The 24,462-nt window shown below is 40.8% G+C and overlaps 1 protein-coding gene across 2 annotated transcripts in view; it reads left to right on the forward strand.

Moving 5' to 3' along the window:
- RTN3 (reticulon 3) overlaps positions 1 to 24,462 on the forward strand; it is a 66,070-nt gene that overhangs the window by 38,539 nt on the left and 3,069 nt on the right. For both annotated transcript variants that reach the window (XM_032357113.1, XM_032357114.1), the window contains 4 exons: positions 18,846 to 19,053; positions 21,672 to 21,810; positions 22,263 to 22,332; positions 23,118 to 23,164. In XM_032357113.1, coding sequence (XP_032213004.1) covers positions 18,846 to 19,053; positions 21,672 to 21,810; positions 22,263 to 22,332; positions 23,118 to 23,164 — 464 coding nt within the window. The remainder of the gene's footprint in view (positions 1 to 18,845; positions 19,054 to 21,671; positions 21,811 to 22,262; positions 22,333 to 23,117; positions 23,165 to 24,462) is intronic.

The raw sequence follows: 24,462 nt of genomic DNA on the forward strand, positions 1-24,462 counted from the left end.
GACCATTTTAAAAAAAAGTAAATTTAAACGATTAAAAACATTTAAAAGATTAAAAACCCAGGGCGCCTGGGTGGCTCAGTGGGTTAAAGCCTCTGCCTTCGGCTCGGGTTGTGATCCTGGGGTCCTGGGATCGAGCCCCACATCGGGCTCTCTGCTCTGTGGGGAGCGTGCTTCCTCCTCTCTCTCTGCCTACTTGTGATCTCTCTCTGTCAAATAAATAAATAAAATCTTTTAAAAAATTATTAAAAAAAACATACAAAATATGTCCTAAGACCATAATGAAATCAGATTTTTTTTTAATATTTTATTTATTTACTTGACAGAGATCACAAGTAGGCAGAGAGGCAAGCAGAGAGAGAGATAGGAGGAAGCAGGCTCCCTGCGGAGCAGAGAGCCCAATGCGGGACTCAATCCCAGGACCCTGAGATCATGACCTGAGCCAAAGGCAGAGGCTTAACCCACTGAGCCACCCAGGTGCCCTGAAATTAGGTTTTAAAGCAATAAAAATAAGATACTAAGAAAATTCCTAAGCATATGGAAATTTAGCAAGCTGCTTCACATAATGTGTAGCTCGAAGAAGCTGCAGGAAAAAATTTTTGATGTTTTAAACTGAATGACAGTGAAAATGCAGTATATCAAACTTTAGGAATGTAATGCTGAAAGGGAAATTTATATAGATAGCTTTGAATGCTTACATTAGAAAAGAAAAAATGTACATTCAGTGGTCTAGGGTTTCAACTTAAGAACTTAGAAAAAGGGGCCCCTGGCTGGCTCAGTCTGTGGAGCGTGCAGCTCTTGGATCTCAGGGCTGTAAGTTGGAGCTCCCTGTTGGATATAGAGATTCCTTAAAAATAGTGTTTCAAAAGAAAAAGTCTTTTCAAAAACTAGAAAAAGAAGTGCAAAGTAAATCCACAGTAATAGAACGATATTAAAAATAAGCACAGAAATCAAGGGAATAAAGAACAATTAACAAGGCCAAAATTTGATGCCTAGAAAAGATAAGCAAAATTGATTTCTTGATTAATCAAGAAGAGAACCAGAATACCAATATCAAGCATGAAAAAGGGGTTACTACTTCGGATATTAAGAGGATAATAGAATATTATGAACAACTTCATGCCAATAAACTTATCAACTTTGATGAAATGAACAAACTCCTTGAAAATACAACTTACTGAAACTTAACACAATTTCTGTTAAATTAATTTTCAAAAATCTCTCACACAAAAACGTTCAAGTCCAGGGTGTTACTGGCACTCTAAGGAAAAAAGAGGAGAGAACACTTTGTAACTCTTAGACAAGAATGTAGTAATACTGAAACTGGATGAAGACATTGCAAAGAAAATTATAGACTAATACCCCCATGAGCACAAGATGAGAAATCCTTCACAAAATATTAGCAAATCAAATCAGCCATGTATCTAAAGGTTAATGCCCCTTGGCTAAGTACAGTTTGTTCCAGGAATACAAGCTTAAGACCGTAGAATCAATCAGTGTAATTCACCACATTAATATAATAGAAAAACTGATTATTTCAGTCACTACAGAGAAGGCATTTGAAAACGCTCAACATCCCTTTTCTGATTTAAAAAAAATTTTTTTTTCAGCCAGCTAGGAATAGAAGGTAATCTCCTCAGTCTAATACATGATATTTATTTAAAACTCGGCTGACATCTGGGGCGCCTGGGTAGCTCTTGACTCTCATGGTACAGAGGTTGCCAAGAAGATGGCGCTAGAGCTAAGGGAGACGAGAAAATGAAACTTTCAAACAGTAGCATCAAAAGCATAAGATAGGAATAAATTTAACAAAATAATGTGTAAGTCAGTCCTCTGTACTCAAAACTGCAGAGAGAAGCTTAACTGTCTGAAAGGAAAGCTCTGCTATGCTTATGGATTGGAAGCCTCATTATTGTTAAGATGTCAGTCCTACCCAGATTCATCAATGGATTCAATTGAAAATCCCAGAAGAATTTTTTTCTGTAGAAATTGATAGGCTCATTCCAAAATGTCTTTGGAAATACACACAACCTAGAAAATCCAAATCGATTTTGAAAAAGAACAGTTGAGGACTTGGAATACTCACTTCAAGACTTAAAATTCCAGTAATAAAGACATTGTGGTACTTGTAAAGGAGTCAACAAATAGATCTAAGAAACAGAGGATTCAGAAGTAACTTACCACAAATTCAGTAACTTGTTTAAATCAGCACTTCAGTTACCTTGGAATTTTCATGGATCAGAAGGCTGGGCACAGGTTAGCTGAAATTAAGTGTGCTCTGAAAATACCAGGTGTGAACAGGATTGTGATCTAATCGGAGACTTGGGGTTCTCTTCATGGATTATTGGCAGAGTTCAATGCCTGGAGGCTGTAGGACCAATCCCCCATTTTCTTGCTTGCTGGCTGTGGGCTGGGATTGTACTCCGCCTATAGTCTCATAGGCCTTTCCTAACATGGTAGTTTGCTTCTTCAAAGCTATCAGGAGAAGTTCTCTCAAGTCTACTACCAGATCTTATATAACAGATAGAAATACAAGAGTGACTACTGTCCTATCAGATTCACAAGCCCTGCTCACTTTGGAGGCAGGAGGACCTGCACACCAGTCAGCAGGGGTCTCGGGAGCCATCTTTGCATTCTGCCTTCCGCAGTCCCTACTTCACATGATATGCAAAAATAAATTTAAAATGCATCAGAGACCTGATTACAAAAACTAAAACCACAAAACTTTCAGAAGAAAGCATAGAATATCTTCATGAATTGGGGGCTTAGGCAAAAGTTTTTTACACCATAGAACGCACTAGCCATAAAAAAAAAAAACTCATTTAAAAAACTCGATAAATTGGACTTTGTCAAAATTAAAATCTGCTAATTAAACGATGCCACTAATAGGCAAAGCATTGACTAGGAGAAAGTATTTACAGAACGTGTCTGATGAAGGACTAGCATCTAGGAAAAATTAAAAACTACATTTCAACAGTAAAAGGACAAACAACACAAACTGAGCAGAAAAGATTCTGACATCTCACAGAAGAAGAACAAATGACCAGTAATCCAATAAAAATGTGTTCAACAATGGAGTCTTCCCAGAATTAAAATCAAAATAACATATTGCTGTACATCCATCCAAATGGCTGAATAAAAGACTGACAACACCTAATGTTAAGTTGTGGAACAACTTAAATGCTCATGAATTACTGGTAAGAAGGTAAAATACTCCTGAGAAAGGTTGGTCAGTTTCTTAGAGGATTAAACATGCCCTATGACCTTGTAACTCCACTATGGAGAGATGGAAGTGTGTTCGTACAACAACTTGTTATGTTCATAGCAGTTTTAATTGTCATAGCTCAAAACTGGAAATAGTGAGTTGTCCATCAGCATGGGAGTATAGAACCTGTGATATAGCCTGCAGCCGTATTCATGATTCTCAGAAATTATGCCCAGTGAAAGAAGCAATACAAGAAATTCATACTGCAGGATTCCATTTAGGTGAAACTATAGAAAAAGCACACTGGGGCACCTAGGTGGCTCAGTGGGTTAAAGTGTCTGCCTTTGGCTCAGGTCATGATCCCAGGGTCCTGGGATCAAGCCCCATTATCCGGCTCTCTGCTCAGTGGGGAGCCTGCTTCCTGCCTCTCTGCCTACTTGTGATCTCTGTCAAATAAATAAATAAAATCTTCTAAAAAAAAAAGAAAAAACTGCTCTATGTAGGAAAAAAACCAATTACTTCTTGGGATGTTCGCTAGGAAGGAACATGAGGAAACTTTGGGGGGTGATGATGATAATCTGTATTTTGATGGAGTTACATAGGTGTATTGTCTTCAGAGTCAGTGAGTGTATTGTGTATTTCCATGTATACAGATTTTAACGTCAAAAGGAAAAGAGTAAACATTGCACTTCAGTTGGAACTGGAGTAGATTTCCTCTTGGTGATTTACTTTTAAATACATTTCTGAAAAATGAAATGGACTCATGGACAGATACGAGGGATAGTATGTAATTGCATACAGGTTTCCCCTACTATCCAAAAGTAGGGCATTCCTATGAAACCTTTGATGAGCCAAAACGAAAAGGGAATGTTAGGTTATTTTAATAAATGAAAAACTCTTTTTTCTTGACAGTCTAAGAGGAGTGCTAGTTTGAAAGGGATTCCTACAGATTTCTTTGGCCTGCTGTCAGGTGTGTTCATGGCCGAAAGCATGTTATGTCTGTCTTTTACAGGAATAGCTTCATGTTTGGTATGATCCTTCTGTGCCTTTTTTTTTTTTTTTTTTAAGATTTTATTTATTTGACAGACAAAGATTACAAGTAGGCAGAGAGGCAGGCAGAGAAAGAGAGAGGAGGAAGCAGGCTCCCTGCAGAGCAGAGAGCCCGACATGGGGCTCGATCCCAGGACCCTGGGATCATGACCCGAGCCGAAGACAGAGGCTTTAACCCACTGAGCCACCCAGGCGCCCCCTTCTGTGCCTTTTTGAAGGGAATGTCTTGAGTTAAGGATAAATCTGTAGCAGAGCAGTCTATTAACCCATTTCAGCAGTCACAAAATTTGGATCTAAATATGTAAACACATTATCCAATGTCTTTTACAACTCAAAAAGTGGCTTCATTTATTATGAGCTATTAATGTAAAAGTCATCAAAATCAATGTGAAAATACATATTTTTCTTCATGTAAACAATTGTTCATATAAAAAAAACTTAACTGCCCATTTCCCCTTTATTAATGAATAGTTTCTCTTCTGTCATAAAGCCTGGCTTTTTTTTTCTTTTTGTTACTTCACCTTTAAATTTTCTTAGAGATGTATATTACAAATTTTGAAAAACTAATGAATATAGAACGAGTTGAACAGACTCTTGAGTTGTAGATATATATATATATATTTTTAAAGATTTTATTTATTTATTTGAGAGAGCAAGAGAGAGCACAAATGGTGGGGAGGGGCGGGGTGAGAGGGATAAGCAGACTCCCACCCCGCTGAGCTTGAACACCCCCTCCCCCCGTCCCCAGCCCCAGGCCCCATGACCTGAACCAAAGGCAGACACTTAATCAACTGAGCCACCCAGATACCCTGAGGTGGAGATTTAAAGTTGATTAACTGCTAAAACCTAAAATTTCTTAACATATTTCTTTCTTTTCAGAATAAGCATTTCAACGGCCTTTTCTTCCTTTGGAGAGTAAAATCATTTGACTTATGGGAAAGGCTGAATGAAGTTAGAGTTAAACCAGGAGCTTTCTCCAAACTTAGTAATAAAAATCAATAAGTAGGGACTCAACAAGATTTGCTCACCTTCTCACTTGGATGGACAGGTACCATTTTCTTTTTCATTAGCCTTGAGCTCGCCATTGGATGTGTTAGTGCCCTCTTTTGGCATAAAGTGGGTACTGCAGTTGGCATTCTTAATATGGGCAAGAGCTAAACATCCTTTTTTTCTTTTAAAATTTTTTTAAAATTTAAATTCAATTAATTAATATATAATGTATTATTAGTTTCAGAGATAGAGTTCAGTGATTCATAACTCCCAGTGCTGATTATATCACATGCCCTCCTTAATATCCATCACCCAGTTCCCCGTCCCATTACCCCCTTCCCCTGCAGCAGTGCTCAGTTTGTTTCCTATGATTAAGAAGCTCTTACAGTGTGTCTCCCTCTCTGATTTCATCTTGTTTTATTTTTTCCTCTCTTCCCCATAATCCTGTTTTGTTTCTTAAATTTCCATATATGAGTGAGATCATAGATAATTATCTTTCTCTGATTGACTTACTTCGCTTAGCATATTATCCTCCAGTTCCATCCACACTGTTGCAGATGGCAAGATTTCATTTTTTTTTTTTTATTGGCTGAGTAGTATTTCCGTGTGTGTGCGCGCACGCACATGTGATACTAGATACAAGTCAAGTACATTCTTTGCAAATACTTTCTCCAGTCTGACTTGTTTTTTATTCTTTTAAGTGTCTTTCAAAAAAGCCAAATTTTTAATTTTGATAAAGTATAATTTATCAGTTTTTTCTATTACATACCAGATGTTTATTTTCTTCTAGTAGTTATATAATACTAGGTTTTACATTTAAGTCTTTGATCCTTTTGTGTTCATTTTTGCATATCACATGAGGTGTATAGATCAGAGTTCGGGTTTTCTTGCATATGGATGTCCAGTTCAGACACAATTTGTTGAAAGACTTCTTTCTCCACTGAATTGGTTCTGCAATTTTGTACAAAAATAATTTGTTCATATATGCATGGATTTATTTTGGGACTTTGTATACTATTTCATTGCTCTTGTCTCTCTTTAAGCCATTGCTGCACCATCTTGATAATGGTGGCTTTATAGAAGTCTTGAAATTACATAGTGTTAGTCTTCCAACTTCATTCTTTTTCAAAGTCAGTTTGGCTTTTTTCGGTCCTTTGATTTCCTTAGGAATTTTATTTTTTTATTTTTTTATTTTTTTAAAGATTTTTTATTTATTTATCAGAGAGAGAGAGGGGGAGAGAGCAAGCACAGGCAGACAATGGCAGGCAAAGGCAGAGGGAGAAGCAGGCTCCCTGCCGTGCAAGGAGCCCGATGTGGGACTCGATCCCAGGACGCTGGGATCATGACCTGAGCCGAAGGCAGCCGCTTAACCAACTGAGCCACCCATGCGTCCCTCCTTAGGAATTTTAGCATCACTTTGTCCATTCCTACAAAAATACTTCTGGAATTTTTGTTGTAACATCAAATTGTAGATAAACTTGGGGACAATTAGCACTTGTTAAAAACTGATTTTTCAGTTTTGAGCCTTTGAACCCATAAAAACAGTGTAGCTTTCCATTAATGTAGGCCTTCATTAGTTTCTCTCAGCTATGTTACACAGTTCAGTGTATGGATTTTGTCAGAGGGTGTAGCTCAGTGGGTAGAGCATTTTGACTGCATCTTTTTTCGAATTTATGCCTAAGCATCTTATATTTTGATGCTATTTTAAATGGTATTTTCAGCTCAATTTCTGGGTAATACTAATACATGGAAATAGAACTGATTGTATATATTGACCCTATATCTTGCAACTGCTAAACTCACTGGTTCTTTCAGCTGTTCTGTCGATTGCATCACATTTTCTAAATAGGCAGTCAAGTCATCTGTAAATAATAGTTTTACTTCTTTTCCAATTTGGATGTGTTTTATTTCCTCTTCTTGACTTGCTACACTGGCTAGAAGTCTCCATACAGTGTTCAATAGAAGTAGTGAGAGAGAACATCCTTTCCTCTTTTCATTAAATAGGATATTAGCTCTAGGTTTCTTGGAGATTCCCTTTGCCAAGTTGAGGAAATTCTGTAACCTAGCAGCTTGCTACTTTTGAAAGGTTGCTGAAACCTTGCTAAAAGATTTTATCAGAGAGGCTATTAGATTTTCTTAAATGCCTTTTCTGGGGGCGCCTGGGTGGCTCAGTGGGTTAAAGCCTCTGCTTTCGACTAGGGTCATGATCCCAATGTCCTGGAATAGAGCCCCACATCGGGCTCTCTGCTCAGCAGGGAGCCTGCTTCCTCCTCTCTCTCTCTCTCTCTGCCTGCTTCGCTGCCTACTTGTGATCTCTGTCAAATAAATAAATAAAAATCTTTTTAAAAAATGCCTTTTCTGTATCTTTTTTGAGATGATCATATGATATTTTTTAGTTTTAGTTTATCAATGTGGTGAGTTAATAGTGAATGATTATGAATGTTAAACCAATTTTGCATGTTTGTGGAAAAACCCCACTTGGTCACAGTGTATTCTTTTTATATATTGTTGGGTTTGATTTACTGAAATTGTGTTAAGGAATTTTTGCATCTTGGGGGTGCCTGGATGGTTCAGTTGGTTAAGTGTCGCCTTCGGCTCAGGTCATGATCCCAAGGGTCCTGGGATCGAGCCCCACATCAGGCTCCCTACTCAGTCGGGAGTCTGCTTCTACCTCTGCCCCTCCCCTTCCTTCTGCTCATGCTCTCTTGCACACATGCGTGCACGCTCTTTCTCTCAAATAAAATCTTAAAGAAAAAAGAAAATTTTGCATCTGTGTTCATGAACAATATTGCTTGGTATAGTTTTGGAGTCCAGGTAATAATGCTGGCCTTCTAAAATGTGTTGAAAGACATGACCTTTTCATTTTATTGGATGAGTTTTTGTAGAATTGGAATTATTTCTTGTTAATGTTTGGCTGAATTCCCTAGTGATGCCATCTGGACCTGGAATTTTCAGAGTGGAAAGCATTTTATTTGTTTTATTTCTTCAATAGATAGGGGACTAGTCAGTTTATTTTTAGAATGAACTTCGGTAGTTTGTGTCTTTGGAAGAATTTGTACACTTTATCTAAATTATCTAATTTAGGGGTGCCTCGGTGGTTCAGTGGGTTAAAGCCTCTGCCTTTGGCTCAGGTTGTGATTGCAGGTTCCTGGGATCGAGCCCCACATCAGGCTCTCTGCTCAAAGAGGAGCCTGCTTCCCCCTCTCTTTCTCTGCCTGCCTCTCTGCCTACCTGTGATCTGTCTGTCAAATAAAAAAAGTAATAAATAAATAAATAATCTAATTTATTGGCATACTGTTGTTCATAATACTCCTCTTTTTTTTTTTTAAGATTTTATTTATTTATTTGACACACCATAGAGAGAGCACAAGCAGGGGAGCATCAGGTAAAGGGAGAAGGAGAAGCAGGCTCCCTGCCAAGCAGGGAGCCTGATGCAGGACAGGATCCCAGGTTCCTGGGATAATGACCTGAGCCAAAGGCAGACGCTTAACCAACTGAGCCACCAAGGTGCCCCCTTTATTATCCTTTTAATGTCTGTAGAATCTGTAGTGATGTCACCTCTCTTATTCTTGGTACTAGCAGTTTTTTTACTCTTTCACCTTTTCTTGATCAATCTAGTTAGAGTTTTATCTGTTTTACTGATACTCTCAAAGAACTGTGGCTTCATTAATTTTCTGTTATTTTTCTGTTACTTGTTTCACTGATGTCTGCTCTGATTTTTTAAAAAAAGATTTTATTTACTTATTTGAGAGAGAGAGACCATGAGCTGGGGGAAGGGCAGAGAAACAAGCAGACTCCCCGCTGAACAGGAATCCTGACAGGGGGCTCAATCCCAGGACCCTGAGATCCTGACCTGAGCTGAAGTCACTCAGCTGACTGAGCTACCCCAGTTCCCTGATGTCTGCTCTGAGTTTTACTATTTACTTTCTTCTGTTTCTTAGGGTTCAGGCTCTTTTTCTAGTTTTTTTAGGGTTGCAGCTAAGATCGTTCATTTGCTATCTTCTTTGTTAACACAGACACTTTCGTACTCTATATTACTTTAGTTGGATCCCACAAATTTTGTTGGTGGTGGGTTTTTTTTTAAGATCCCACAAGTTTTTATTTTCATTCAGTTAAAAACACTTTCTAATTTCCCTGTTAATTTCCTCTTTGATTTGTTTAGAAGTGTGTTTAGTTTACAAATAATGGTTTCCCCAAGCTTTCTTTCCGAATATCTTTTGTTAGAGTTTCTAATACAAATACCTTGTAGTCAGAAAACATAAAAGTGACTTGAATCCTTTAAAATGTTTTGGGGGTGCCTGGTGGCTCAGTAGGCTATATGCCTGGCTCTTGATTTCGGCTCAGGTCATGATCTCAGGGTCATGCAATCTAGCCCCATGTCAGGTTCCACGCTTGGCATGGAGTCTGCTTGAGGTTCTCTTTCTCCTTCTGCCTCTCTCCCTCCCCCACCTCCTGCGTGTGCATGTGCGCTCTCCCTCTCTCTCAAAATAAATCTTTAAATATATCAGGACTGTTTCATGGCCCAGGATTTGGTTTAACTTGGTTAATGTTTTACATATCCTTGAATGTGTATATTCTACTGCTGTTATGCAGTGTTCTATAAATGTCAAGGTCAGATTGGTTAATAGTGTTTTTCTTCTGTATTTTTATTGATTTTTCTATCTACTTTCTGTCTTAGAGAGAGGGATATTGAAATTCCTTTTTTTTCTTTTTTAAAATATTTTATTTATTTGACAGGCAGAGATCACAAGTAGGCAGAGAAGCAGGCAGAGAGAGAGGAGGAAGCAGGCTCTCCGCCGAGCAGAGAGCCTGATGCGGGGCTCAATCCCAGGACCCTGGGATCATGACTTGAGCCGAAGGCAGAGGCTTTAACCCACTGAGCCACCCAGGCGCCCCGATATTGAAATTCCTAACTATATATATTATGCCTTTATTGAGGTATAATCACATGCACTATATATACAAATGGGTTTATATAATATATATTAAATGTATATAATATATAAATGGATTTATATATAACATCCATTTAAAATGTACAACTGAATGTTTTTTATCATCACTATCCAGTTTTAGAACATTTTAGTCCCCCTACAGAAAAGAAACCCCATACTCATTAGCACTCACTCTGCATTTCCCACCACCACAGCCCTAAACAACAACTAACCGTATTGCCTGTGCCTATAGATTTGCTTATACCAGATATTTTACATAAGTGGAATCATGCAATATATGGTCTTTTATAATTGGCTTCTTTCACTTAGTCTGATGTTTTCAAATTTTAGCCATGTCTAGCAGGTAGTGCTAGAACCTTTTTATTACTGTGTAATAATTACATTGTATTGATATATACTGCATTTTATTCTGTTCATCAGTTGATGGACATTTGAATTGTTTTCCCTTTTTGGCTATTGCGAATAATGTTTCCAATAAATATTAGTGTACACAAATTTCTGTGTTGTATGTTTTTATTTCTTGAGCATTTGCCTTAGAGTGGAAATGCTGGGTCATATAATAACTACGTTTAGCTTTTTGAGGAACCGCCAAACTGTTCTCCCAAGTGGCTGCACCATTCTTCATTCCCACTAAGAATGTAGGAGGGTTCCAGTTTCTCCATGTCTTTGCCAGTCGTTGTTACTGTGTTCTTTATGGTAGCTCTCCTGGTGGGTTCATTGTGGTTTTGATTTGTACCTCCCTAATGACCGATGATGTGGAGCATCTTTTTATGTGCTTATTGGGCATTTGTAGTCTTCGGAGAATTGTCTGTTTACATCCCTTGTTTATTTTGCAGTTTGGCTATTTTTTAATTATTGAGTTTTGTAATTCTTTTTTTTTTTTTTTTTTTTAAAGATTTTATTTATTTATTTGACAGACAGAGATCACAAGTAGGCAGAGAGGCAGGCAGAGAGAGAGGAGGAAGCAGGCTCCCTGCCAAGCAGAGAGCCCGATGCGGGGCTCGATCCCAGGACCAAGGAATCATGACCTGAGCCGAAGGCAGAGGCTTCAACCCACTGAGCCACCCAGGCGCCCCGAGTTTTGTAATTCTTTACGTGTTCTCATTATTATATTTTGGACACAAATACCTTATCAGATACATAATTTGCAAATATATTCTGTCACTTTCTGACTTGTGTCACTTTCTTGGGACCATTTACAGCATAAAGTAATTTTGATGTAGTGCTGCTTATCTGGTGTTTCTTTGTCACTTGTTCTTTTGGTTGATTAATCACTGCCTAACCCAATGTCACAAAGATTTACTCCTGTTTAATTTTTTTTTTTTTAAGATTTTATATATTTATTTAACATAGAGCACACGAGTGGGGGGAGGGGCAGAGGCAGACAGAGAAGCAGGCTCCCCACTGAGCAGGGAGCCCAAGGCGGGGCTCGATTCCAGGACCCCGAGATCATGACCTGAACTGAAGGCAGACACTTAACAACTGAGCCACGCAGGCGCCCCTCCTGTTTTATTTTTTAAGTTTTTATTTTAATTCCGGTTAGTTAACATACAGTACAATACAGTGTGATATATTAGTGTCAGGTGTACGGTACAGTGATTCAGCAGTTCCGTGCATCTCCAGTGCCCATCACGAGTGCATTCCTTCATTTCCATCACCTATTTAACTCCTGTTTTCTTCTAAGAGTTTTAAGATTGCTTCTCACTTTTCTGAAACAACTATTTATCTTTTTCTTTTTCTGTAAATCTTCTTCACCACCTTGCCTCCACCTCAGCTGGTAACCTCAACACTTTTTCGTTGAGAAACTAGAAGCATTCAGAAAGAAATCCCTCTTCCTGCAGTCTTCACATCTGTGAACTGGCCTGTGCCTCTCATCTTCGCTGCTCTAACAAGGGTCAGCCCCTTCATCTGGGCTCTGGATCTCTATCCTGCCTTTCTCCTAACTACTTCTGCTGCCCCCTTCAGCCTCTTTCTGTTTGTGTCCTCATATAAGCATGCTTTAGTGTTTCCCATCTTTGAAAAGCTTTCCCTTGGCCCAGATGTCCCTTCTCCCCTTCACAGCCAGACTTCGTAGGCATTTCTTCTCACATGGCCTCCACATCTCACCACTGATTGCTCTTCCGCTCCCTCCAATTGCTTGTGCTCGTATCACTCCACTGAACAGCTTTTTTTTTTTTTTTTTTTAAGATACTATTTTATTTTGACAGCATGAATGAGGAGGGGCAGAGGGAGAGAGAATCCCAGTCTCAGGACCCTGACTGAGATCATGACCTGAGCCTACGTCAAGAGTTGGGCGCCCAGCTCACTGAGCCACCCAGGTGCCTCTGCACTGAATAGTTTTAATCAGAGCATCAGCTTCTCTCCATGTTGCCAAGTCCATGGCTACCTTTTTCCTTATTCAAGCTCAGCAGAATTCGCCAGTTTCCACACCTTCTCCTCAAAGTACTTCTCTCTCCACTTCTATGATACCATACTCTCCTAGTTCTCTCCTGCCTCCCTGGTGATTGCTTCTGTTTCCTTCCACTAGCTCCTCTAGTTTTACTCCATTATTAAATATCAGAGTGCCGTTGAATTAAGACCTGGGCTGCCTTCCCTATCAATCGTAAGTAACCTCATCCATTTTTTTTTATATTATTTGTGTGCTGGTGAAGTCCAAATGTATATTTCCTGCTCAGACTTGTCCTGTGTGCTGTGCACTGGTGGATCTGCTTTCTTTAATTACGGATATCTCGAACATCCATCCCAAAATTAAAATGCTCTGTCCTCCGCTCTTCCTTACCCCACCTCATTAAATGACACCACAGCCATCTATTGTGTCCCACATTTAGTCCACCACCAGGTTCTGCCTGTTCTACCTCCAAAATAAAGCTCTGATCTGTCCACTCTTTTCCATCCTGACTGCCCCCATCCTAACCTGAATGACCATCATCTTGCACTTGAACCTCCATGTTAGCCTCCTTACGGTCTCTCTGCCTATACTGTTGCCCACCCCAACCCATTTTCTATGCAGTAGAAGTGTTCCCTCTTTTAAAAATACAGTGTACCGTGTTACTCTCCTGCTTGACCTTCAGCGGCTTCCCATTTCACCTGAAGTTAAAATCCAAGCTCCTTACCTTGCTCTTTGAAAGTACTCCATGGGGGCGCCTGGGTGGCTCAGTGGGTTAAGCCGCTGCCTTCAGCTCAGGTCATGATCTCAGGGTCCTGGGATCGAGTCCCACATCGGGCTCTCTGCTCGGCAGGGAGCCTGCGTCCCTCTCTCTCTCTCTCTCTGCCTGCCTCTCCATCTACTTGTGATTTCTCTCTGTCAAATAAATAAATAAAATCTTTAAAAAAAAAAAAAAAAAAAGTACTCCATGATCTAGCTCCTGCCACTCTCCAGCCTTGTCCCATCCTCTGGCTTCTTGCATGACCAGCTCCTTCTCATTTTTCATATCTCACTTTTCATGTCAGTCCTCCAAAGAGCCTTTTTCTGACCGCTAGATTCGGTTGTTCCTGTGGACTCACACATTACTCTCATCGTGGCACAATGGATCCATATCCTTGTGGGCTTCTTGTACAGGTGACACTTAGCTTGTTGCTATTCATGCCTCTCTTTCCGCCTGGGAAGTAAGTAAGGATCTTGTTCACCTTGCTCACTGTTGTATTATATTCCCAGTGCCTAGTACTTGCCTGGCACGTGGTAGGCACTTAAGCTTGCTGAGAGAGGCGGTGGGTGGCTCAGTTACTTGAGCAGCTAACTCTCAATTTCAGTTCAGGTCATGATCTCAGGGTCATGAGATTAAGCCCTGCCTCAGGCTCTGTGCTCAGTATGGAGCCTGCTTAAGATTCTTCCTCTTCCTTTGCCCACAACCCTCCCCCTCCTGCACACACACTCTTTCTCTCAAAAAATAAAAATAAAAAATCAAGTTTGCTGAGAGAAGAGGGGGCTGGGAAAGGAAGGAAAAGAACACATTGAAAATAAGGAATTTACTATTTTTAAAAAATTCTGTACTGAAGTAGGAGGAGCAGATAAATGAAAGTAGAAGAGAGAAAAAAACATTTTAAGGAACCAAACCATTGCAGTGTCTTGGTGCTTTTCTGGTTGTGAAGCAAACACTAAAACCAAGTCTAGAGGCTTCACCATTTTAAACTTTCAGCAGCTGCCTCTTTTATTGCCTTTTTCTTTCTTTCCTTCTTTCCTTCTTTTTTTTTTTTTTTTTTTTTAAGATTTTTGTTTATTTATTTGAGAGAGAGAGAAGGAGAAGCATCAGCTCCTGCTGATCAGGGAGCCTGATGTGGGGCTCCATCCCAGACCCTGGGATTATGACCTGATCCAAAGGAGACACTTAACTGACTGAGCCATCAGGTGCCCCCTTGCCATTTTCTTCATGTGTTTTGTCCTACTAACTTGCCCTTGACAATCAGAGGACAGCACTTCCAGACTGTGCCACGTTCCTTTATTTGGTATCGTATCGTATTGTGTACTCAGATCCTTGGTCCACTGTACTTGATGGGCTCCAGGTGCAGAACCTTGGCCTCTGTGAGAGGAAACAAATGCAGACTGTGGTTAATTAGCCCATGCTTTAAGCACTTAACAGCAGATCTGAAGAAAAATAAAGCAGAATAAGGAGATGGATTGTGATCAAAGGAGGGGTATGTTCAGTGGGATGGGCAGTCTGAGGGCAGTATCCCATGAACCAGGACCCAAATGAGGTGAAGGAACAAGTCATGTGACTTTGTGGAGGAAGAGCATCTCAGCCCGAGGTTTGAGGGATTAATCAGCCTTTTCTTTCCCTCTGTTATAGCCCCTTTAATCAGTGTGCCCCTTTTCTAGAGACCATAATTCTACCATTAAGTTTTGTTTGTTTTCTTTTTTTAAGATTTTATTTATTTATTGGACAGACAGATCACAAGTAGGCAGAGAGGCAGGCAAGGAGAGAGGAAGAAACAGGCTCCCTGCCGAGCAGAGAGCCCGATGCAGGGCTTGATCCCAGAACCCCAGGATCATGACCTGAGCCGAAGGCAGAGGCTTTAACCCACTGAGCCACCCAGGCACCCCTACCACTGAGTTTTTTTTAAAAAGATTTTATTTACTTGACAGAGAGATCACAAGTAGGCAGAGAGGCAGGAAGAGAGAGAGGAGGAAGCAGGCTCCCCGCTGAGCAGGGATTCCCATCCCAGGACCCCAAGATCATGACCTGAACTGAAGGCAGAGGCTTCACCCACTGAGCCACCCAGGTGCCCCTCTGCCATTGATTTTTAAGGCCTAGCCTAGGGACTTCTGTACTGTTGTGCAGGTTGTGTACTGCACACCTCTATGGGACACGATTCACGTATGTTATCCCTGTAGGTTTCACTATTCTTCCGATGGTCTTCCAGCAGATGGCAGTAAGGTTCATGAATATAGGGTGGCTTTTGCTTATCTAGATTCGGGTGTACGCTGGTGTCATTACCTCTCTTTGATACATTGAGGTCTTTTTCTCTCTGGGCCCCAGTCTTACCTGTAAGCTTTTCTTTTTTCTTTTTCTGTGTTTCTTTCAAATATTTTAAACTTAAAGAATTCCAAGTACAGTACAAAAAACTCCCACGTAACCTTCATTCTAGTTCACCAGTTGTTAACATTTGCCTACTTTTGCTTTATTTCTCCCACCTCCACTCCATAGGTACATGTTTTTTTCTTTCTTTTCTTTTTTTTTTTTTTTTTAAGATTTCATTTATTTGAGAGAAAGACAGAAGAGAGCACAAGCAGGGCAGAGGGAGAGGGACAGGCAGACTCCTGGCTGAATAGGGAGCCCAACATGGAGCCTGAAGCCAGGACGCTGAGATCATGACCCAAGCTGAAGGCAGACATTTAACTGACTGAGCCATCCAGGCACCTGATACATGTTTTTTCCGGAACTGTTTAAGAGCTGATTGCAAACATCCTACCCCTTCACACCCCTTTCCACTTTAGAGTGTTTGTGTTTGTCTTCGTTGGCGGGGGGGGGGGGGTTATGATTTTATTTATTTATTTGACAGAGATCACAAGTAGGCAGAGGCAGGCAGAGAGAGAAGGGGGGAAGCAGGCTCTCCACTGAGCAGAGAGCCCAATGCGGGACTCGATCCCAGGACCCTGAGATCAGGACCAGAGCCGAAGGCAGAGGCTTAACCCACTGAGCCACCCAGGCGCCCCTATCTTCATTTTTGAGCAAGAATTTTTTTCAGGAATGTACATAGCCACAGTACACTTACTATATTTAGGAATTTTAATATTGGTACCATATAGTTGACCCTTGAACATCATGGTAACAGGCAGTGAGTGCCATGTAGTCAAAAATTCACCTATAACTTTGATTCTCCAAAAATGTAACTACTAATCGCATACCGTTAACCAGAAGCCTTACTGCTAACGTGAACGGTCAGCTAACACACATTGTGTGTTCTGTGCACTGTATAGTATATGCTCAAGAGTAAGCCAGAGAAAAGAAAACGTCATTATGAAAGTCAAAAGGAAGAAAAAATACATTTACAAGTACTATACTGTATTTATTGGGAAAAAATCCACGAGAATGAGCCCTGCGGTTCAAGCACCTGTTGTTGAAGGATCACGTGTGCTTTTATTGGTTACGTAGTCCGCGTTCAGATTTTGTCTCTGTCCCAGTGGTGTCCTTTACAGCCATTTTTACCCCTTTATCCAATGTTCAGTCTGTAGTCCTCACACATGGCATTTATGTGTTCTCAAATCTTATCTCCTTTATTTTTTGCTGTTTTTTTTATTGAGGAATAATTAAGTACAGTGTTTCGCATACGGGGTGTGCAGAGTAATGGTTCAGCAGTACTGTGCATTACTCGGCGCTGTAAGTGTACCCACTCCAAATCCCCTTCACCTTTTCACCCCCCCCCACCTCCCCTCTGGCAAGCAGCAGTGTATTCCCTGTAGTTAAGAGTCGGGTTTGTCTCTTTCCTTTCTTTGTTCACTTGTTTATTACTTTCCACGTGTGGACAAAATCATAGGGTATTTGTCTCTGTTTGACTTATTTCACCTAGGGTTATACTCTCTACGTCCATCCAAGTTGTGAATTTCTCAGTCTGGGTTTTCTGGTGTTTTATTAGATCTTGGTTGTTACTGGCAACAATACCACAGAAGTGATGTTGTGTTCTTGGTGCAGTACACCAAAGAGGCACATGGTTAATCTGTTCCACTCGGAAGCATTCTGTGTTGAAACTGTGCTTGTGGTCTTAGGAGCAGAGACGTCTATATACTTAGACTCTCTAACTGTAGGAATCCTGCTTAGTATTTGCTCTCCTAAGAAGGCAGCACTCTGTTCAACTTTCTGTCCCATCAGGTGAGCCTGATTTGCCTCCCAGCTCTCTTCCTTTGCATTTCTGTCAGGAATCCTAATGCCTGTTACTTCTCCTAGGGCCACATCCCTTGTCTGGACTCCTCAGCCAGGGATTGTTTCTTCTGTACAGCCAGCATACCTTCAGGGTAAAAGTTTCAAGTTAGGATATGTTGGTTCTAGCAAGGTTAGGCTTCAGAGGTGAATATTGTAGCTGGACCATGGGGAAGATCTAGGTGCCAGGGGGTCCCCTTGAACAGAATCAAGTTCATTTTACCCTCAATCACAGTCTTACAGACCTGTCCTGTTTTGATTATAGTTAAAATGTGAGTGTTTACTGCAGGTCACTAACAATGCTAAGCATTCTACTGCATTGGTGTCCTGTAAAAACAACTCTAGGAAATAGGTGTTACTTTCTTTTACAAAAGAAAAAACAAAGCTTTAGAATAGCCATGTAAGACAATATGGCTAAAAATTAACCAGGATCCGAACTCCTGTCTCTCCAGCTCTGAAGCCCTTGCCCTTCTTCATGAACAGAAGAACACAGCAAAAGGACCATTTGTGTTGAAGTTAATAACCTTCACAGGTTGAAATTCAAATACAGGGTCCTTGCTAGATAGATGGTAATCACTAGCAACTTTTACACACACTTCTTGAGTCTTTAAGTAGAAGAACTTAGATTTTTCCAGTCTGGCTGTCCCTTACCACAAGACGCACTTGTCTGAGACAGTCTTGATTTATACCTGTTTCCTAACAATTATCAATAGTGTCCCCATTCATTTTCATAGGTATTGCGGTTTAGATAATAATGTAGTTCCCCACCCACCGTCCTTCCTGAGTTCTCTTCGGATTAACAGAGAGACTAGGGTTCCCTTGTGGCCAACACGAATAGAGTTGGGTTTCGTTTTATCCACGCTCTCTTCTGCTCCCACCCCATTTATTATCCATACCTTAGCTTTGGTTTTATAGTGACCAGATGAATTTGTCGCCATGGTTTGCTTCATTCAGTCAGCCATTAAAGAGTTTTTCACACTTCTACCCTTTCTGTTGAAACATTTCAAGACATTGGTATTTTATCCCATTGTACTTCAGTAGCCAGCTCTAAAAGAAAGAAGTTTCTAAGTTTCTGTGAACCTGTACAGAAACCGCAGGAACCTTTTGCAGTATGAGTCCTCACTCCTGACCTACAGTTTGATTTTCATTTATCAGATTCTCTTAAGGAGCGGTGCGTCTGAACTGCGTGTTGTGTAATTACATTAGCGTAATGCTTCTTGGACGTGCAGGACACAGCCCAAGAGCAGGCCTGGCCATGTGCTCCCGGGTAACCTGTGTTCCCTTTTCTTTTGGCAGTGCACGATCTGATTTTCTGGCGAGATGTGAAGAAGACGGGTTTTGTCTTTGGCACCACACTGGTCATGCTGCTCTCCCTGGCAGCGTTCAGTGTCATCAGCGTGATTTCTTACCTCATCCTGGCCCTCCTCTCTGTCACCATCAGCTTCAGGGTCTACAAGTCTGTCATCCAAGCTGTACAGAAATCAGAAGAGGGCCATCCGTTCAAGTGAGTGGAAGTATCACAAGTAACACTCGCCAGTTTAGAGAAGGGGTTTGCTGAGGATGGCGGGCAGGTCTGCCGATCAAACCGGACTAAGGGAAGAATTAGCCCAGTGCAGCTGATCCCTCGCAGGAACCGTCAGCTAGAAACCTTGTCTATTCAGAAGGGACCAAGTTAGGAGCCAAATAACTTTTGGACAAACGAGGGATTCACACTTTAATATCAAAGACGACTGCCTGAACTCCTGAGCGGGGCCTCCAGGACAGCACCCAGTTAGATGGGGTCCCAAGGACATGCTTAAGTTTCCTATTATATAGTTAACTATTTTTGGTTTGGTTTGGTTTGGTTTTGGTTTTGATTTTTTAAACATTTTTAATTTAAATTCAGTTAATTAACATACAGTGTATTATTAGTTTCAGAGACAGAGTTCATTGATTCATCAGTCTTCTATAAGACCCAGTGCTCACTACATCACATGCCCTCTTTAATATCCAATACCCAGCTACCCCATCCCCCAGGGCCCCCTCATATAGTTAAACCTTAAAACAACTTTGAAATCTCAGTATTGAGGCTGTGCTCTTGGCAATATCAGAATTTGATATGTTCACTCTTAGTTTTATTGCTGATTTCCTTCTTCTCTCTCCCTTAGTTTTCTAAACCTCCCCTGCCCCGCTCCCCGCCCCCCGCCTCCGGCCCCCTCCCCTTTAGTTTTCTTACTACCAGGAACAAGTCTTGAGGTCAGTAGGTCATGCATTTCTAGAATCCACTTGCTAGCTTTTCTGTGTTGTAACTTTATTTTTTTTTTAAGATTTTATTTATTTATTTGACTGAGAAGGATCACAAGTAGGCAGAGAGGCAGGCAGAAAGAGAGAGAGAGAGAAACAGGCTCCCTAATGAGCAAAGAGCCCAATGCAGGGCTCGATCCCAGGACCCTGAGATCATGACCTGAGCCAAAGGCAGCGGTTTAACCCACTGAGCCACCCAGGCACCCCTGCTGTGTTGTAACTTTTTTTTTTTTTTTAAAGATTTTATTTATTTATTACACAGAGAGAGATCACAAGTAGACAGAGAGGCAGGCAGAGAGAGATGGAAGCAGGCTCACTGCTGAGCAGAGAGCCTGATACGGGACTCGATCTCAGGTCCCTGAGATCATGACCTGAGCCAGAGGCAGCAGCCTAACCTACTGAGCCACCCAGGCACCCCTGTGTTGTAACTCTTTTTTTTTTTTTAATATTTTATTTATATATTTGACAGAGAGAGATCACAAGTAAGTAGAGAGGCAGGCAGAGAGAGAGGAGGAAGCAAGCTCCCTGCTGAGCAGAGAGCCCGATGTGGGGCTCGATCCCAGGACCCTAAGATCATGACCTGAGCTGAAGGCAGGCTCTCTGCTCAGCAGGGAGTCTGCTTCCTCCTCTCTTCTCTGCCTGCCTCTCTGCCTGCTTGTGATCTCTCTCTGCCAGATAAATAAATAAAACCCTAAAAAAAAAAAAAGTTATCGCCAGTTAATTTTAACAAATCAGTAGCTGATCACTGAGTGAATAAATATGACTTTTGCCACAAGCTCAGGGGTCTTAGGATTTTTCCTCTTTTGCAGGACACTATTGTGGATCATGAAATGTATTTTGTCAAGTTGTATAAATTACGGCATCTATTTTTTATAACTTTTGTATTAGGTAGTAAATACTTTCTTAATAAATAGAAAAGGAAAGCTTATCTGTTCCTTTTCTGTTTTTCCCGCAAGACTGTAGGCTCTTTAAGGCAAAAGCAGTCTTTTCTTTCTTGAACGCCAGCACATGGCAGAGGGTCTGATACCCAGTAGGCACTCACTGAGTACTGAGTGAATGAACTGGTTATGAGCGCATGCTTACATCTCAGTTCTCTGGTGCATCTGTGAACAGAACCCAAGTCTTTGTCTTTTTCTATAGTTGTCAACCCTATCAGACTCAGTATCTCCATCGTCTTTTTTCTTTTGCTAACAAATATTTTATAATGCTTCTTTTAATGTTTTGAAATGAAATTCATAGATAGCTATAAGCAAAATTTCAAAAATAGACTATACTTGTAATATAAAGGAATGAGAAGATGGAAGGTCATTTATAGTAAAATAATACATATCCCAGTCAATATTTAACTGCTTCGACATGACTATACACACACAAAAAACAATAGAGACATTATATACTTACACTTAGATGTGTAATCTCCAATACAAATGTGACTTTCCAAAGTGGTGTAAAATATCTTAGTAAAGTTCAGAATACACAAAATACAGTCTTTTTAGAAAATTCAGGGTATGTTAAAACTGGGGAAAATACCTTGTTTTTATATGTCCTAGGCTTTTGATCATTACAAATGAATATCCTATGAGGCCGTAAAAGTTTATGCACGGCATAGGGCACTACTTTATTGTGTATGACTGCCCCACACTTTGCAGACATCTGGCATCTTTGCCTCTGTCTGCTGAAAGACGATGGGGCCCTCTCCCCAGCCCATGACAGAAAAATGCTCCTACAGATTTCTAAAATGTGCCCTTGGGGGAATTTCACACCCTAAATAACTGCTCTACTAGCAAAGATGTTCTTCTTCTGTGTCAAATGTATGACTGTTGTTTCTTCTTCTGGAAGAGCCTACCTGGATGTAGACATTACTCTGTCCTCAGAAGCTTTCCATAATTACGTGAATGCTGCCATGGTGCACATCAACAGAGCCCTGAAACTCATTATTCGTCTCTTTCTGGTGGAAGATTTGGTTGACTCCTTGAAGGTCAGTTGCTTCTACAGCTTTTGGTGGTGAGGCTGAGGACAGCCAGGGACTAAGTTATAAATCAGAGGAAAACCAGTAAATAGGGTTTTATCACACAAAACCAAGTGTATGCTTATCTCAACCAGCCTGTGAAAAATGGGGGTAGGAGTCAGGAGAGGAGGAGACATCTCCTGCCCCCGTGGAACTAAGTGCCCTCCCAACAAGGGCAGCATCACTGACCAAAACACAGTCACAGTCTGTCTCGGAGCTTCAGAGAACTACGGAATTCTCTGATGCACCCTGCAAGTGTGTGGTGCGGACGAGGTAGAACCTTCATTGTGCCATTATAATTGTGTGTGGCATACGTCCCTAAGTTTATGCAGACTTAATTGGCAGGGGGAGAATGACATCAGTTAACCTAAATTTTGCATTATGATGGCTCCTGCGTAATCCTCTGATGTTGGCTTTCACAGCTGGCTGTCTTCATGTGGCTGATGACCTATGTTGGTGCCGTTTTCAATGGAATCACCCTTCTGATTCTCGGTAAGGCGACAAGGAAAATGTCTCCATGCTCTTTGAAGTACAGCTTTGAACTGTGGGATCCCACTTATACGCAGATTTTTTGCAGTACAGTATTGTAAATGTATTTTCTCTCGGGATTTTCTGACTAGCATTTTCTTTTCTCTAGCTTAACTTACTGTAAGAATACAGCATATAATATACATACAAAATAATATGTTGATCGACTGTTTGTGTTTTCGGTAACACTTCTGGCCAAGTTTTAGGGGAGTCAAAAGTTCTGTGCAGATTTTTGACTGTGTAGGGTATCCATGCTCCTAATCCCCATGATGTTCAGCAGTCATTTGTAATTGGTAAAAAGTAGGAGCCAAGAGAATGCCCGGCATGTCTCCACTCCTTCCATGTGGCCCAGCCTTTAACATCTATAAACCTTCAATTAGATGTTGGAAGACCCTGTGTTTGTGGCCATAGGATTTTTGAAAGGTCCTAACTATAAAGAAAGGTCCTAACTATAACTATAAAGGTCCTAACTATGAAGTGAAAATAGAAGTAAAGGAGAGTTGCCTACATTTGTGTTAAATATAGGGATCTTACAGAAATCATTTTCATAATTTAGAAATTATTTGTGATACAAAGAAAGCCTGTGTACCTATAGCTAACCGTCCTTAATTGCGAGCCCTAAGTAGGATTTCTCATATTTAAGATCTGTGTTTCCCCGTATTTCATGAGGAAAATGTATGTTCCTTGAATCTTGGGTCTTTTTGACTGTCTCACATGTACACTTGCTGTGTCCTATGATTCTCTTACAGCCGAACTGCTCGTTTTCAGTGTCCCCATTGTCTATGAGAAGTACAAGGTAAGCACTTGCCTGTTTTGAGTCATATATACCTGTTGATGTATGACTAGCTTTAGTCCATTTTTTAGTTATTGAAAATTTGGAGTGATCATTTTCTTTCTTTTCCTCTCCCTCCCTCCTGCCCGCCTGCCTGCCTTCCTTCCTTTACTTATTTTAGAGAGAAAGTGCACAAGCGGGAGGGGGCAGGGGAAAGAGGAGAGAGCATCTCAAGCAGGCTCCACACCCGGCTTGATCTCACGACCCTGAGATCACAGCCTGAGCTGAAACCAAGTGTAGGACACTCAACTGACTGAGCTACCCAGGCACCCCATGAACGATCATTTTGTAACCATTTCTGCAGTCTGAGTTTTAAGTCAGGAGCCTGTGAGAAGTAGTGGTTTCCTCTACCAAGAGAAACTGAAGTTTAGGAGAGAGAAGGGTAGGAAGGTACCTTTTTATGACTTGTTGTATGTCTTTTAAGTTTTTCATGGGGATGCATTATCCGTTCAAAAAAATAAGTTGAAAAAATGCTTAAATAAATAAAAGCTGATGTCTGAAAAGAAATTTAAACTGTCAAGGCTATTATGGGACTCCATCTGTGTGAAGAGATGATTGCTTTGTAGAATGGTACAGCCTTGCCAGATGCTCCGAGGTTGTTCTTCATAGGTTAAGTCCTCAATCAACAGACTTTTATTTATACCTTTTGATATTAAATGAATTAGTCTTACCTAGGAGCCAAAACAACATTTGTGATTACAGAATATAGGTTAGATAATTTTTAGTATTTTGAAAATGCTTTACTCCAGTTTCTGTAAAGGAAATACCTAGCAAGTAAGACCTTAGCAAAAGAAACAAGAGATTTTTACTTCAACAGACTATTATAAGGCGTTTATGGCATAATTTAAAGTCTGAAACCTGAAAGGTTTTGGGGGTGTTTTGTTTATGGGCTCCGTGCCCAGTGTGGAGCCCACCACAGAGCTTGAACTCACAACCCTGAGATCAAGACCTGAGCTGAGATCAGGACTCGACTGAGCCAACCAGGCACCCCTAATACCTGAAATGGGGGGGAGGCTTTTTGGTTTTCTAAGATTTTATTTATTAGAGAGATAACTAGAGAGAGCACAAACGGTGGTGGGGGGAGAGAGAAGTGGGCTTCCTGCTGAGCAGTGAGCCTGATGTGTGGGGCTCAGTCCCAGGGTCCTGGGATCATGAATCAAGCCGAAGGCAGATGCTTTACCAACTGAACCATCCAGATGCCCCAATACCTGAAGTTTTTAAAATACTCTTAAAAACTGGGCATTATTGGGGCAGTTGGCTGG

The sequence above is a fragment of the Mustela erminea genome, chromosome 9 (genome assembly GCF_009829155.1).
Source record: "Mustela erminea isolate mMusErm1 chromosome 9, mMusErm1.Pri, whole genome shotgun sequence".
Classification (NCBI taxonomy): domain Eukaryota; kingdom Metazoa; phylum Chordata; class Mammalia; order Carnivora; family Mustelidae; genus Mustela; species Mustela erminea.